The sequence below is a fragment of the Nyctereutes procyonoides genome, unplaced genomic scaffold, assembly GCF_905146905.1.
Source record: "Nyctereutes procyonoides isolate TBG_1078 unplaced genomic scaffold, NYPRO_anot_genome, whole genome shotgun sequence".
Taxonomy (NCBI): Eukaryota; Metazoa; Chordata; class Mammalia; order Carnivora; family Canidae; genus Nyctereutes; species Nyctereutes procyonoides.
The window spans coordinates 27,818,367-27,834,572 of NW_026575142.1; the positions used below are offsets into that span (position 1 = coordinate 27,818,367).

The 16,206-nt window shown below is 36.9% G+C and overlaps 1 protein-coding gene across 1 annotated transcript in view; it reads left to right on the forward strand.

Annotated features, from left to right (window-relative positions):
* Positions 1 to 12,385, forward strand: part of CYTIP (cytohesin 1 interacting protein) — a 30,693-nt gene extending 18,308 nt beyond the window's left edge. The window contains 2 exon segments of the mRNA XM_055307652.1: positions 6,440 to 6,506; positions 9,049 to 12,385. Coding sequence (XP_055163627.1) covers positions 6,440 to 6,506; positions 9,049 to 9,506 — 525 coding nt within the window. The 3' untranslated portion in view covers positions 9,507 to 12,385.
* The last annotated feature ends 3,821 nt before the right edge of the window (positions 12,386 to 16,206 follow it).

Consider the following 16,206-nt stretch of genomic DNA (forward strand, 5'->3'; position numbering starts at 1 on the left):
TGTCCAAGAGATTGCTGCCTATGTTTTCTTTTAGGAGTTTTATGGTTTCATGTCTCACATTTAGGTCTTTGATACATTTTGAATTTATCTTTGTGTATGTTGTAAGAAAGTGTTCCAGTTTCATACTTTTCATACTTTTTCATACTTTAAGAAAGTGTTCCAATTTCATACTTTTGCATGTAGCTGTCCAGTATTCCCAATTTATGAAAGACTGTCTTTCCCTCATCATATATTATTAACTACTTTGTCATAGATTGATTATCCATATAAGTGTGGGTTTGTTTCTGGGCTCTCTATCCTAATTCATTGATCTATGTATCTATTTTTGTGCTAGTATCATACTGTTTTGATTACTTTGGTTTTATAGTATATCTTGAATTCTGAGATTGTGATACCTACCTCTAGTTTTGTTGTTCTTTCTCCAGATTGTTTTTTGGCTATTTGGGGTCTTTTGTGATTTCATACAAATTTTAGGATTATTTGTTCTACTTCTGTAAAAAATACTAGGATTTTGATAGATTACTACTCTGTAGGCTGCTTTGGGTACTTTGGACATTTTAGTATTAATTCTTCCAAATCATGAACAGTGTATATCTTTCCATTAATTTGCATTGTCTTCAGTTTCTTTCATCAATGTCTTCTATTTCTTAGACGTAGGTCTTTCACTTCCTTGGTTAAAGTTATTTCTAGATATTTTTTGATGTAATTAGAAGTGTGATTGTTTTATTTCTCTTTCTGCTATTTCATTATTAGTGTATAAAAATGCAATAGATTTCTGTATATTAATTTTGTATCCTGCAAATTTACCAAGTTTATTAGTTCTAATAGTTTTTTGGTGGAATCTTTAGGGTTTTCTATATATAGTATCACATCTACAAATACTGACAATTTTACTTTTTCTTTAACCAATTTAAATTCCTTTTATTTCTTTTACTTGTCTGATTGCTGTGGCTAGGCCTTCTAGTACTATATTGAATAAAGGTGGTGGAAGTGGACATCCACGTCATGTTCCTGATCTTAGAGGAAAAGTGTTCATAATATTACCATTTTCATTTTTCTATTATTATTTTTTAAATCAATGTTTTGTGGGGTTTTTTTTAAAGATTTTATTTATTTATTCAAGACACACACACACACACACACACACACACACACACACACACACACAGAAGCAGAGGCAGAGGGAGAAGCAGACTCCAAGCAGGGAGCCTGACGTGGGACTGGATCCCGGGTCTCCAGGATCATAGCCCGGGCTGAAGGCAGCGCCAAACTGCTGGGACATCGGGGCTGCCCATAATATTACCATTTTTAATTGTTTTCTTATATCTTTCAATAAAGTGTGATCCTTTTATGCAAATAGATCCTATATATTTTTCACTAGATATATTCCTTTCTGCTTATGATTTTTGTTCATATTATAGTTTCTTTATAAAAACAATAAACATTTTGATTGAGGTTGATGTATGGATACGTAAAACAATTTTATGCTGTTTTTCAAACTGTGTATTTCAAACTATTTCTAAACTATACAATTTCTAACAAATTATCTGTAGATTATTTTGAGTTTTCTGTGAAGACAGTGACTCTTAAGGATAACATACAGTTCTCTTTTACTGCACTGGGTAGGGTTCACGATACAGTGATGAATAGAAACTATAATAATAGACATCCTTGGGGTACCTTGGGTGGCTCAGTCAGTTAAGCATCTGCGTTAGGCTCAGGTCATGATCCCAGCCGGGGTCCTGGGATCGAGGCCTGCATTGGGCTCCCTGCTCATTGGGGAGCCTCCTTCTTCTCTCTCTGTTGCTCCCCCTGCTTGTGCTCTTACATGCTCATTCTCTGTCAAATAAATAGATAAAATCTTTTTTTAAAAAAATAATAGACATCCTTGTTTTTTCTTGATTTTAAAGGGGATTTCTACTTTTTCCTGTCAGGAATGAGCCTTCTCTATGAACATACTTTTCAGATTTGAGACACTCTCTTCCATACTAAATTTTCTAGTAGTTTTCTTTTCTTTCTTTTTTTTTTTTTTAATTTATTCATGAGAGAGAGAGAGAGACAGAGGCAGAGACACAGGCAGAGGGAGAAGCAGGCTCCTTGCAGGGAGCCCGATATGGGACCAGATCCCGGGACTCCAGGATCACGCCCTGGGCCGAAGGCAGGCGCTAAACTGCTGAGCCACCCAGAGTTTTTCCCCCTCTAGTAGTTTTCATAGTGCTTGTGTATCAAATTTTATCACACACTTTTTTTCTGCATGTGTTATTCTCATTTATTTATTTTAAAAATATCTGTCAATATGGTGAATGACCTTTAAAGATTTTCTAATGTAAAACCACCCTTGTGTATCCAGAATAATACAGCCTGGTCATAATTTGTGATTGTTTTTATCTAATTGTAGATTTGATTTGTTAATATTTTCTTTAGGATTTTTGAAAGTAGCTTCATTTTATAGGTAGTATGGGCTGCAATTTTCTTTTCTCAAACTATCTTTCATTAGTTTTGGTATCATGTTTACTGGACTCTTAGCATGAGCTGGGGAGAATCTTTCTCTTTTTCTTCTCTGGTAAAATTCTTATAACTATCTGAATCATCTGGACTTAAGGTTGTTTTTTGCCCTTCTAGCTTCTAAACTTCTACTTCTCAACTCTGTTTCAGTTTCTTTATTAATTATAAGATTTCTTGGGCTTTCTGTTTTGTTTGTTTTGTTGGAGCTGGTTTTATTGAATTAATGTTTTTTGTTCGTAAATTTTTAATTGTTCAAATTTATTGTATGTGTGGATAATAAAAATTCTGTTCTCATAATTTTCTTTTCTTCACAAAAAAGATTGTCTTCATTTTTATTTGTACTTCTTTTTATGCCTTCTCTCTATCTTTCTCTCTCTCTCTCTCTTTTTTTTTCTTGGTAGTTCTTTCTAGAGGATTTTGTTTTTGAGTCTTCAAAAACCAGTGTTTCAAATTGTGGCAATCTTTTGTCTTTCTGGTTACTTTTAAGATGTTCTTTTTGTCTTACTGATCTAAAGGTTCACTGAAATGTGATTAAGTCTAGATTCACTTCTAAATCTTTACTGCTTAGACATCGCAGTGCCTTTTCAATCTAAGGACTTGTGAGTTTCTTTAGTTTTGGAAAACTATCAGCTTGATCTCTTTGAATATACCTTCTTCACCATTCCCTGAACTATCATCTGGAATTCCTGTTAGACATTTTTGAGCATCCTTTCTTTTCCTTGCTTCTTAACCACTCTTTTATATTTTGTATCACTTTATGTTTTTTGTTACTTTCTTGTTGAGTTCTTCAGTAATGTCTATATTCTGTACAGAATGAGTTGTTTCCATTGAGTTTTAAGAATTATTTTTTTTTATTTTCAGATCATTCTTTTTCATGTTCATCTGTTCTTGTTTTATTTCTTTGTTTCAGATTTCTTGTTCTGATGGACATTGATCTCATTTCTTCCTCCGAGGACTATAAATATTTTTGTTTTAAAGTCTTCTTTGGACAGTCTTCTGTTTTCCTTTTCTTTGGAGAGAATCCATGTCCTGACTTCCAAATTTGTTGTCTTTCATACCTTTTGGAGTTTATATTGCTCACTTCCTATGCATGGTGGTCTTTCGCCTCCACTCAGTATTGTACTTGGGTTGTCTGCACCCTGCATTGTCAAGGCTCCCAATCTAGAGCCAGGCGTGGCAGCTAGCATGCTTTCCTAGAGGGTTAGTGTACTGTTTGGCTCAAGTTATAAGGCTACATTTATGTTCTCCTGCCTCTCTGGGCATGTCTACATGAGCCGTAGCCACCGTCACCAGCTTTTTTTTACTGTCTTTTTCATGGTAGTAGAGCTTCAGCCAAGGTTCTTTTCTCAAGCAGGAAACTTGTCTTTGTTCTTTGCTTCAGATAAATAAGTGCATTTAAACTATATATTGCCACAGGATCCAAATTCCTACCTACCTGTTTCTGTTTCTCCAGTCCCAGCAGATCTTTGAGTTCATTCCTTCTTATCTTCTTGCATTTTTTTTCCTTTTCTAATCTTGAAAATTATGAGATTTCCAGTTCACCTCTTGAACCAGAAATGTCTGGATCTGACCTATAACTGAGGTTAAGTTGGCTCCCCCTTCACACAGTGACATTTTGTTTGTGTGTCCTATGTAATTATGTATTCATCTTTCAAAGACTCCATGAGGCCACAAGCTCTTCTTTAGAAACAGTGGTCCCTTCTGAGCCATGTTTTTCAGGGATTCCCTTTATTATGACCTATGATTCAAATGTTTAACATGAAAACAGCACATCCCCTGTGCTAGCTGGAGGAGCTACATTTTAATCTAGCACTGCTTTTTATTGGGTTTGTAGCCCTTGGGAAGTATTTTTACTACCTTACACCTTTATTTTCTAATCTGGAACTTTGTAGGACAGTTAAGAAAATTAAACAGCATATTATTCATGAAAGCACTATAAAAGTAGTAAAGATGGAAATGTGTAGCTGTATGTCTTATGTATATTGAAAACATTGGAAATATATCCAACTCAAAATATCCATCTGTGATAGTTGAGTTTTATTTCAGGAAGCCATTCTTTGATATATTTATTCAATCAATATTTACTGAGCAGCTGCTATATCCCAGGCTCCTAGCTTGATACAATGAGGTGATAGGGCCCAGTATGGTTAGAGCTCCCAAGTGCTTTAATTTCCTTCTAATGGTAAGAGGTCTCATTTGTCCAAATATACAACTATAATGTTAATAACAGGCAGAAACAGATTGTGAGGAAAATGGGGAAGCTGAGAGAGAGACTAAAAACTCTTAGTCACTTTGACACATCTGCTCTTTACACTGGTGTTTTCTTGGTTTAAGTGATGACGTACTTAGATGACTGGGCCAAATCAACAGATTCGATATTTTAAAACCTTTATTTTCACAAAAATTATCTATTTGGCAAGGCCTGACTTCGTATTTCTGAATAGCAAGTGCAAAAATACAGTTTCCTCTTCTCTCTGTATTTAGTTTTGACTGTCAACCTATCCTTATGCTCTTCCCCTGGACTCTCTTCTCTTGCGGGAGATAGATTCCTTTAAGAGAAAAGGAAGGGACTAGATCCTTGCTGGTTCTTTTCTCTGTGGGTCCGTAACTCTGACCTTCATGGGACCACAGTTTGCACAAATAAAAGGAGCTGTGGCTCAGCTCAGCAGTCTCATAGCCATGCTGACTATCATATAGTGCAGAAAGAACAAGAAATTTTAACTAAGCCGGGCATTTTATGGCTTTGATTTAGTGCTTGCATATTATATACGTAATCATAAGGATTAATGCTAAATGTTACAGTTACCAAAGCTTGGAAATCCAGCCCAGTGAGTGTTCAGTCCCCAAACTGAGGAACCAGCCATTCTTCCCTTAAGCACTTGATGACATTCTTGTGATTTTATTATTTTCTTTTCCTTAGGCCTTCCCCTTCCAAATGTACTTTTGTCCCTCCCTCTTCCTTTATAGCCTCCATCTACCTTTCCTAGACTGCTTCTTACAAGGGAGCGCTCCTTTCCAACTAGGCTGCCTTTCCTTGGGATTAAGTGGCCATAGGCAAAGCTGAGCTGTGCCTGTCTGCTGGGCTTGATGTGGGGATCTGAGCCGGCAGGGCAAGGCCGAAGGGTGAGAGGGAGAGTGAGCCTCTAGCTGTCCTTGTCAGATGTCTCTGCGTGGTTTGCTTTGATTCTCATCACCCCCTTTGATGGAAGAGGCCACGCCTCATGAGCAGTCTTGACCGTGACAGCAGCCACTTCATGGCCACCCTGGGCCGCTGCTCGCATGTGCTGGGAAGCTGAGGAAGGAAGCAGCTAAGAAGTCAGGGTGCTTAGCCGTGTTCTAAGTTTAGCCCTCCAAGGAAACCTTTCAGACAGGCTGGCTTCCCCTTTTTGTTGTGAAAGTACATAGGTGTGCAGCGATAAACACTGCTTTAACAGTGCAGGCTGATAGAATGATGATACTTGCTGAACATTTACTAAGCTTTGTTCACTGTTTTGCACATTTTCTGTCCTACTGACTCTACCAATTCTCAGGATAATCCCAGGGTTTAGATACTATTATTGCCTTCATCTTACACACGGGGGAAGCCTAGAGTGTAAATCCTTGCCTCAACAGCTAGTAAATATACACAAACCCAAGCAATCTGGTTCTGTAATATTTTTAAGAATATATAAATAAATAAATGTCATTGTTTCTATTGCCGGTTGTTTCCTTTGTCATAGTTTCAACTTGTTGATGCTACTAGATTATTTCTTGCAGAAGTAATGTTCCCAATATCTCCCTTTTGTGTAGAAAATAATCTTTCAAATGAATGGAGGAGTTTGTTAGTGCTAGGAAGGAAGGAAAGATATTAATGACAAATCGCAACATCTAGAGGTAAATTGCTACCTTCACTGGGGATTCCCAATAATTAACACTTCTTTTTCCTTTTTATCAGCAAACCTTGAAGAAAAAATGGGTGGAGTTCAGATCTCTGCAGTTACAGGAACAGCGTCTGCTTCATGGTAAGTGTGATTTCCTGTTCAGAAGAAACCACACTAACATTCATCTTTTTGGTATTTCGACCTCTAAGTTGTTGTAAGATTATCATCATTATAAGAAAACATTGTCTAGCATGGATCAAAAATACTGGTCTCTGGGGGTTTTTTGGCATGGCCTTTGGATTTACTTGTGCTTTCAGAGAGTAAGTCAAGTCACATCCCTTCTTCCATGCATATAACACATATGCACACAAAACCACACACACACACACACACACACACACACACTCACATGTGTGCACACACTTGCAAGAAGCACCTGGAGATTTTAGAAGATCAGTGGGAATAATAGTCTGATTTACCTACTATTACAATAGATGAATTAAATTTCTGAGAATGCTTGTGGCTCAGGGTTGTGTAGTTCTCAGAAACTACTGAGGCTGGAATGGTAGCTTGCTTCTTGGGTAGAGCTCCTACCATTTGTACATATTATATAAGTTACGTGAATGCAGAGAAATGCTTATTCATGGCCTGCAAACCCAAGACGGGAAATACCAGCGATCATTCTAACAGTAAATGCATGGCTCTTGCTGCTGTGTAAATTCTGAAAGGAATGGTTGAGTTTAAAATTAATTGATTTGGGGCACCTGGGTGGCTCAGTTGGTTGAGTGTCTAACTACTGATCTCGGCTCCGGTCTTGATATCAGGGTCATGAGTTCGAGCCCCATGTTGAACTCTGTGCTGGGTATGGAGCCTGCTTAAAAAAAATTGGGGGACCCCTTGGTGGCTTAGCGGTTTAGTGTGAAATACAGGTTATACCTTCTTCAGATAACCCTGAGCTAAAGTCTATTTATAACCTTTAACTTTGTTTGTTTCAGGCAATAATTTATTTACAGAATAAAAGATACATTTAACTCATAATTAGGCACTAATATATGGCTTTGATGTTTATTTTGAAATTCTGTTTTTTAAATGAAGCTTCTATATAAATTATTTCTCTTGTCTGTTTTTAAATTAATGTTTTATTATTTTTTAAATTAATATTTTAAAACAATTGTAGCAGATTTTTTGGGGGTCTGACGTTTCCTAGCAGGACACAGGTTTAAATCCAGCCACTCTTGGATTTCTGTAGACTTTGAGGATGTCTGGGAAACCTCTGCGTCTGCTTCTGGAGCATTCTAGAGTGGAGATGAGGTTTGGCCTAATGTGTATAGGCAGTCCTGGGGTTCTATAGGAATAGCTTCTGTAGACAAGATCTTTAGTTCAGGATTAAGGGGAATGACTCCTCATTAAAGCCATTGTTTTACACTTTTTTTTTTTTTTGAGAGATTGAAGGAATTCTTTAGTTTGCTTTTTCTAGACCTAGAATAAATACACAGGGTATGAGATTCTCAATTGCTTTCCAATCAGGCTGTTGCCAGATGAAATAAAGTAGGTTTTATTAGGAAAAAGGAAAGCATTCTGACGAGTCAGTGCAGAGCTGGCCGTCTTCAACCTTGCAGATTAAATGGAAAATCAGGCTCTTTTTGTATTGCTCATCAAGGACAAAGGAAAGTGACAGTAGAGAAATAATCAGCGCAGAGTAAAACCATTACTGAGTGTGCAGTGTTCTATTGCTGTTCCTGAAGCAGAGTCCCCTTCTAATTACCGTGTTCTCAGGCTTGTGTAACAAATAATCCCCTTCCTTTTAGCAGCATACCAGCCAGCTCAGTGCATAAGCAAGTGGGGCAGGGACAGGATGTTGATGTGCAATTAAAATCTGAGCTTGGAGAGCCCAGATGCAGGTTATGAAAGGTTGATGAAAAAAATCGGCTAAGCAGATAAAACTCAGCTCCTACAAATAAATTGTTACTTATTTGAGGACAGGGATGTTTTCTGGGTATGGTACTATTCCAAGCATTTAAGTATTAAAGTATTCTAGGAAGAAATATGGAATATTGAGGTTGGAAGATACCCTTTCTGTTTTGACTTATCTATAATCAGCCTACAGGTGGAGGCTACATAACTGTGTTTCCCATACACTTCGGGTGATGTTATAAGAATTTTATAAGTCCTTGAAAAATGTGGTAACTAAAAATCAGAGGAACTTAATGGAAGAAGTCTGTAAGACAGCATTTCCTCAAGTATATTCTTTATTTTATTTTTTCTGAGTGTACTCTAGAATGCCATTTCTGTGAGAATTTCAATAAAAGGTTGCAGGGTCACTTCTGTTTAAAAAGTGATACTTTTGGAGCTTGACAAGTCATACCAGCATTATCTCAGATGACTTGACTATTCTTACATGAAGAAGCTATTTAAATTTATTTAATTTCCAGTACTATTTCTGTGACCAGGGAACATTTTTTACATGGAAGCTAGTCCATGAACAATAGTTTGGGAAATACCACTATAAGGTTTATCAAGCAGTCTCATAAATAATCACTTATTCATACAGGTGAAACTCAGGGAAAAATATTACTCACCTTTACTCTTTCTTACACCCTTTGAAGAGAAATTTGGGTGTGTTTACTTATGGGGAATGATGCTCATACCCATTCCACAGTAGACTTTGTTTTCTGCATTCTAGGTAACACAGGTAACTGCCCAAGTTTGGAAAACATGGACATAGATGAGTCAGTTTTGTTTGGAACCCTGCCTGGGCCAGGCCCAGCCCTCCTGGACCGGAATCGATTATCGAGTGAGAGCAGCTGCCTGAGCTCCATGACCGTGGACAGCGAGGATGGCTACCAGACGTGTGTGTCTGAGGACTCAAGCAGAGGAGGCTTCAGTCGACAGACAAGCACAGATGATGAGTGCTTTGTCCCCAAGGATGGAGATGATTTTCTGAAGAGGTCTTCTTCGAGAAGGAACCGAAGTGTTAGTACTGCCAGCAGCGGGTCCATGTCCCCCTTGTGGGAGGGCAACTTCTCAAACATGTTCGGGACCCTGCCCCGGAAGAACAGAAGGGGAAGTGTCCGGAAACAACTCTTAAAATTCATCCCTGGCCTTCATCGTGCAGTGGAAGAGGAAGAGAGTCGGTTTTGATGGGTTGTCCTGACCTTTCATATTACCTTATTTCGCAAATATCTCTAGACTTGTGTAGATTATTCCACCCAGCCTGGTGGGAAATTGCAGATGGGTTGCAAAACTGAAACCCCATATCATGACAATAGTGACCTTTATTTAAATTTTTGTATCCTAATTTGTGCTTCTTAAATCATTTTTTAGCCAGCAAAGCTCAGGTTATAAACAGAAAGTAGGGAAACTAAGTAATAAGTTGGATAATATAACAAATTAATGCACATTCCTGCTCATTCTAATGCTGCCTGTGAAGGCAAGGGTGATATTTATTTTCTAGATTATGTGAAAAATTGAGAACTTTCCAGAGTCAAGTGTAAATAAAAGAGTGTTGGAATATAATTATTTGGGATACCTTCCATAGGTTAATTGGTAGGTCAAAAAACTTTGCTTAAGATCAGTAGCCTCCAGGGAGGCTTGATAATAGGTCATTTTGAATGTTTTTGTTTAAACCTGTAAAAGATTATAAACAAAGATGATCATCAGCTATTTTTCACATCCATAGCAACAATAAAGCAGGAAGTATAAGATACAATAATATGAGGGTTTGAGATCCATGGAACATGTTGTCTAAGATGAGTGCTGAGCAAGATTATGATAAAGTTTCCTTTTTTATAGACAGCCTCAACAAAATGAGTGAGAATGTCATTCTCACTAACTCAGTTTTTGTTTCGCCTGAACATTGATGGCAAGTGTAGAATTCTCAAGATCCTTCATACAGCTTTATAATTTTTTTGAGCAAATATCTTAATATTGAAAAATTAGAGCCAGGAAAAGGATCTTCCTCCTATAGATTTTTTCACATTACTCCTCACTTTATGTTGTATATTCCAAACAATTATTGCCTCAACCCTCTCTTGCCTATTGGTTACATATTGGTATCATATTACTTCTAACTTTTCAATCACATTTTTATTTAGTACCCATTCCAGTCCATGATTTCTCTGTTTTGGTGATACAGCTGCTAATGACCTGTGTTCTAGAGTAGATAATCCAGACAATTAAATAAATAGTCCTCATTGAGTTAAAGCTTTGTGGTGTGTGTGTGTGTGTGTGTGTGTGTTTGGGAGGAATAGAGATATTTGGTAGGTGACTTTGAATGTAACCACACTTAGATAAATTGAGTAAAGAATGAGTCATTTTGAGAAAAAAAGGGGAGAGAAGGAAGCTTGTAGGGTAAGAAATGAATATTAAAATAAAGTATAAAAAGATTTCTAATTGGAACCTGCTTTCTATTAATTATTTGAACTCCGAATTATCCAGTGGGCTCTGCTTAGGAACCATTCATATGAAAACAGTGTGCTGCGTTTCTCAGGAACAGTAACAATGCTGTCTACCATTTACTGTATATCTGGCAGGTTAAAGATGTTTTTCATGTGATTCCCTGAAACAACCCTGATAGATGTTATCCATACAGATAAAGAGCAGGAATTCAGAGAAGTGCCCATGACCAGTGGCAGGCCTGAGACTGGAAGCTAGTTCTTTATGGCTCTGGCCTATTCTCAGTCTTTCTAGATATTGTTTTCACTCTTGTGCTGATTGTGTGTGGTCATCACCACAGGACCCCCACCCCCACCCCACCCCTGTCCCGCCCCTCATGGAATACTTAAAACAGAAAATTGTAGATACTACATGGATAAAAATTATCTTTGGTAAATGAGAGAACAAACACATTTGTTTTTCTCTTGGCCTCCACAACAAGTTTTCAAATATAGGCACATTGATAACTGCATGGTTAACAATACATTTATTTTCAACAAGAGCTTGCACACCAGCTGTGATCGGATGAACACTGCTAATTTCCCATTGTAGACTAGAATTATTGTGTTAACGGTCTGCTTACATGAATGCAACATATAATCCTATTTTGCCAAATCCAGGGGAAAGAAATAATCAAATTTATTTGAGGAAAGGTGACTTTAATTCTTCTACAATATGATCGGTGTTTTGAGAACTTCTGTAAGTCACCTGGGAAAGCAGATTATAGGTCATTTGCTTATCTCATGGCTTTAAGTGTTAAGTATAGTGTAATTCTTCTTCCGTACAGTAAATATCAAATCCAAAAAGGTGCAGGAAAGGGACAGAACAAGTTTCACCGTAGTCTGAGGTAAGAATTAGACTCAAGAGTTTGAGATGTTCTGGAAAAAGAGAAAAGCATTTCTTCATTTCTTAACCAAAGTACAGGAAGGAAGGGTATGTCATGTTTTGTGTGTTCACAAACTATAAGAAAACTAGCTATTGTTTAGTGGAAATGCGGGTAAATTTCTCACAGCACGGCTTTTCAGACTATCTGACCTCAGTGGGGCTTTAGAAGATTTCATTTCTGTAATCTGGTGTGCAATGACTCTGATGTAACTTACTGGGAAAAGAATTGAAAAGTGAAGTGTTTTGTTTTTTGTTTATCCTGAAATGATCAAATAATGTGATATTGGTGGATTTCATTAATTGACAATTGGTTATGAAAATGCATTTTTGTAGTATGGCATTGATAAACCAAACTCCAATCAAGCTTATTGAGAATTACTCTGTTCTGTGGCTAAAGGAACACCACACCACTCAATATATCAAAGTGGTCGGTACTCTATTTTTTGAAACTTTTGTCACTTTCTACTTTGCAATACTTTTATATCTTAAATGCATGTACAAACAGTATTAAAAAATCCTAGTTTGAACTAAAGAAATCAAACTTGGGTACAATTCATGTGTATTGATCATATAGTCTTAAGTATTTATGGATGTATATAATCTACGTATAGTGAATAATACATGACAACTATATTGAACCCCTTAGATCAAAAGATTATTGTACTTTATATATCCATTTCCTTATAGAAATATAGCAATAAAAAAACCTTTCTGAATTAAAGAATGCTATTCTTCAGTGTCAGAGCTCTCTTCTCTCCCTTTTTCTCTCTCCTCATCTTTCTGTCTTTGCCTCTTTACCTATCTACCTTAAATGAAATGATTCTTTCCAAAGCAGATTTTCCGAAAATCTGGGGCAACATCTTGATACCTGCCTCTCTGAGGTTTTTAAAAGGCATGGACTGCTTAATTGAGGCTTTGCACATATATTAGCTTTCTGATTAACAAATTTCTACACACTTAGAGGTTTAAAACATATTTATTTCCTCAAAGTTTCCGTGGGTCAGGTACCTGGGCAAATCTTAGCTGGGTCTGCTCAGGGATTCATGAGGCTGCAGTCAGGGAGTCACCCAGCATTGAGTTCTCACCTGGAAGTTTGCCTGGGGAAAGATACACTACCAAGCTCCCTCAGGTTGTTGTCAGAATCATTTTCTTGTGCCATAGGATTTGCAGCAGCTTGCTTAGTAAAAGCCAGCAATGAAAAGAGAGAGACTGCAAGCAAGACAGTCTTAAATAATGCAACATAACCATAAGAGTGACATCATCTTCGCCATATAGCAGAACATAATTATACAAGTGACATCCTACCAACTGGGCCATATTACGTTTGCTAGACACAAGTCATAGAAACCATCCACACTCAAGGAGCAGGGATTACACAAGGCATGAATATCAGAAGGTAGGGATCAAGGAGGTACCTTAGGGTCTGTTCAGAACATCATTCATGGAGTTCACAAATTTGGTAATATATTGTGTCTTTTCTAAACTCCTTTGAGTAAATACAAATGGTGAATGTTTTAATTTTTAAAAGAGAGGTAGTAAGATCTCTGAAATTTAAGAACCTGGGCAAGACTGTTTAGCTAAAATGTTGAGTAGGAAACTGAATTCAGGTCTGTTTCTGATCTGATTTTGTACTAAGTGCATGAAATTGTGGGAGATTTAAAAGAATATTAAAGTGTGAGCTGGTTACTTGCCTTAAAATTCTTCTCAAGGAATTTGAGTGTATTTAAGTGAATTCAGTGATTGGCATGATGAAATTTATCACATCTATATTGGTAGATCTTTATGAGCACAGGACAGGAATTCCACAGAAAAAATATCATAATCAAAACTACAAAGCACAAAAACAGATAATCAACCATGAGCAAAAATTAGGAGATGGCACAAATACCAGAATTATCAAAACTAGAGAAAATATAGCAGTTTGAAAGAATATAACTATTTCTTAGGAATAGAGGATAAATGAAGAACATATGCAAAGAACATTTGCAACTCAACAAAGAACATATGCAAATATCATAATGGTGAGAAACTGGCTGCTTTCCCCCTAAGATCAAGTACAAACCCAGGATATCCTCTCACCACTTTTATTTACCATTGTACTGAAAGTTTCAGCCAGTGTACTTAGACAAGGAAAGGAAACAAAAGGTATACAGAGCAAGAAGGAAGAAATGAAACTTTTTGTTTGCCGATGACATGATTGTGGGAAAAATCATGAAGAATCAACAACAACAAAAAAATCTTGGAAGTAATAAGTGAATATAACAAGGTCACAGAATACAAATTACTATACAAAAGCCAATTGATTTCTTATGTAAAAGCAATGAAAAACTGGGATATGAAATTAAACAATAACTTTAAAATAGTACCCCCAAAATGAAATACTTAAATATAACCTTGACAAGTATCTATGTCTGAAAAACGTTGTCCAAGAATATCTAAATAAATAGAGATTCTGTGTTCATGGATTGGAAGACTTAATAGTGTTAAGATGTGACTTCTTTGGGGATCCCTGGGTGGCTCAGTGGTTTAGCGCTGCCTTCAGCCTAGGGCGTAATCCTGGGGTCCCGGGATCGAGTCTTCTGTCGGGCTCCCTGTATGGAGCCTGCTTCTCCCTCTGCCTGTGTCTCTGCCTCTCTCTCTCTCTCTCTCTGTGTGTGTGTCTTTAATGAGTAAATAAATAAAACACTTAAAAAAAATTTGACTTCTTCTTAATATATAGATTTAGCAAAATCCCAATGAATATTCCAGTAAACTATTTTGTAGACCCTGAGAAACTGATTGTGAAGTGTATATAGAAAAGCAGAAGACCTAGACTAGCCAAAGTGAAGAATGAAGACAAGGAACAGAAAAAGGAGAGGAAGTTGAAGGAATGACAATACTCAATGTCTTGATTTTCTGTCAATCTACAATAATTAAGACAGCACAGTATTGGCAAAAGAATAGCATATAGATCAACAGAACAGAATAGCGTGACCAGAAATAGACCCATGCAAATATAGCCATTGACCTTTGACAAAGGAGTAAAGGCAATTAAATGGAGAAAGGACGGTGTTCTCAACACATGGTTCTGGAACATTTGGACATCCATATGCAAGACCTTACACATTTCACAAATTATAGACCTATATATAAAACATAAAAGTATCAAACTTCTGGAAGATAACATAGGAGAAATCAAAATCAGTGTGATCATTGAATTTTGGATTTGGTGATGAATTTTTAGGTACAATAAAAGGATGATTTGTGAAAGAAAAGGTCAATATTTGTACTTTATTAAAATTAAAAACTTCTGCTATGGGAAAGAGAGTTCTGTTTTTCTTTGGGGGAAAAAAGGCATAGATTGAGAGAAAATATTCGCAAAAAAAAATTTGACAAAGGACCTGTGTGCAAAATATAAAAAAGAACTTTTAAAATTCAAAAATAAGAACAATTTAATTAGAACATGTTCAAAACATCTGAACCGACACATCTCCAAAGATAATACATAGATGGCAAGTGCATCAAAAGAATGCAGTGTCTTTTGTCATTTGGGATTTGCAAATTAAAACAGCAATGAGATACCAGTACATGGCTGTTAGGATGACTAAAATCCAAAAAACTGACAATGCCATTTGATAGCAAGGATGTGGAGCAACAGAAATGCTCTTGCATTGCTGGTAGGAATGCAAGATAGTACCACCAGTTTGGGAGAGAGTTTGGCATCTATTTTTTTACTATGCTAAAGAAAGCTTTACCATATGGTTCAGCAATTGTGCTCCTAGGTATTAACTCAACTGATGGAAAACTTATGTTCACACAAAAACCCACACGCAGATGTTTGTAGCAACTTTATTCATAATCACCAGAAATTGGAAGCACTGAAATGTCCTTCAGTAGGTTAATGGATAAATTGTGGTTGTATCCATATAATGGAATATGATTCGGGTAAGAAAAATTGAACTAACAAGACAGGAAAAGAAATGATGAATCTTAAATGCATGTTGCTAAGTTAAAGAAGTTAGTTGGAAAGGGATTTTAATATGATTCTAATTTACATGACATTCTGGAAGAGGCAATACTGTAACAATAGTAAATAAATCAGTGGTTTCCAGGGGCCTGGGTGTAGGATGGAATGAGGTGTGTGTGAAGAACGTTGAGTAGATTGAGCCCTGGTGAGTTTTATAGAGTTGTCAAAGTCTACTTGATCTGCTGAGACAAAATCTACCTGATCTACTGCAGACTGAGTGGCTTAAACAACAGAAATTTGTTTTCTCACGGTTCTGGAGGCTGACCGCCCAGCAGCAGAGCCATGGTGGGTAGGAATGACCATTTGAGACCCAAACATCCATCTGCAAGCTGGGGAGAGCTCTTCTAGAAATCAAACACTACAGAACCTTAATCTTGGACTAGACCCGGAACCAGCATCCAGAGCTGTGAGAAAACTGTTAAGTGAAGGATTGAATGCAGAATGGACAAGACACTCACTATATGACTAATGTATGAAACAGCCTACTCAAGAAAATAGAAGGACTTTGGAAATGAT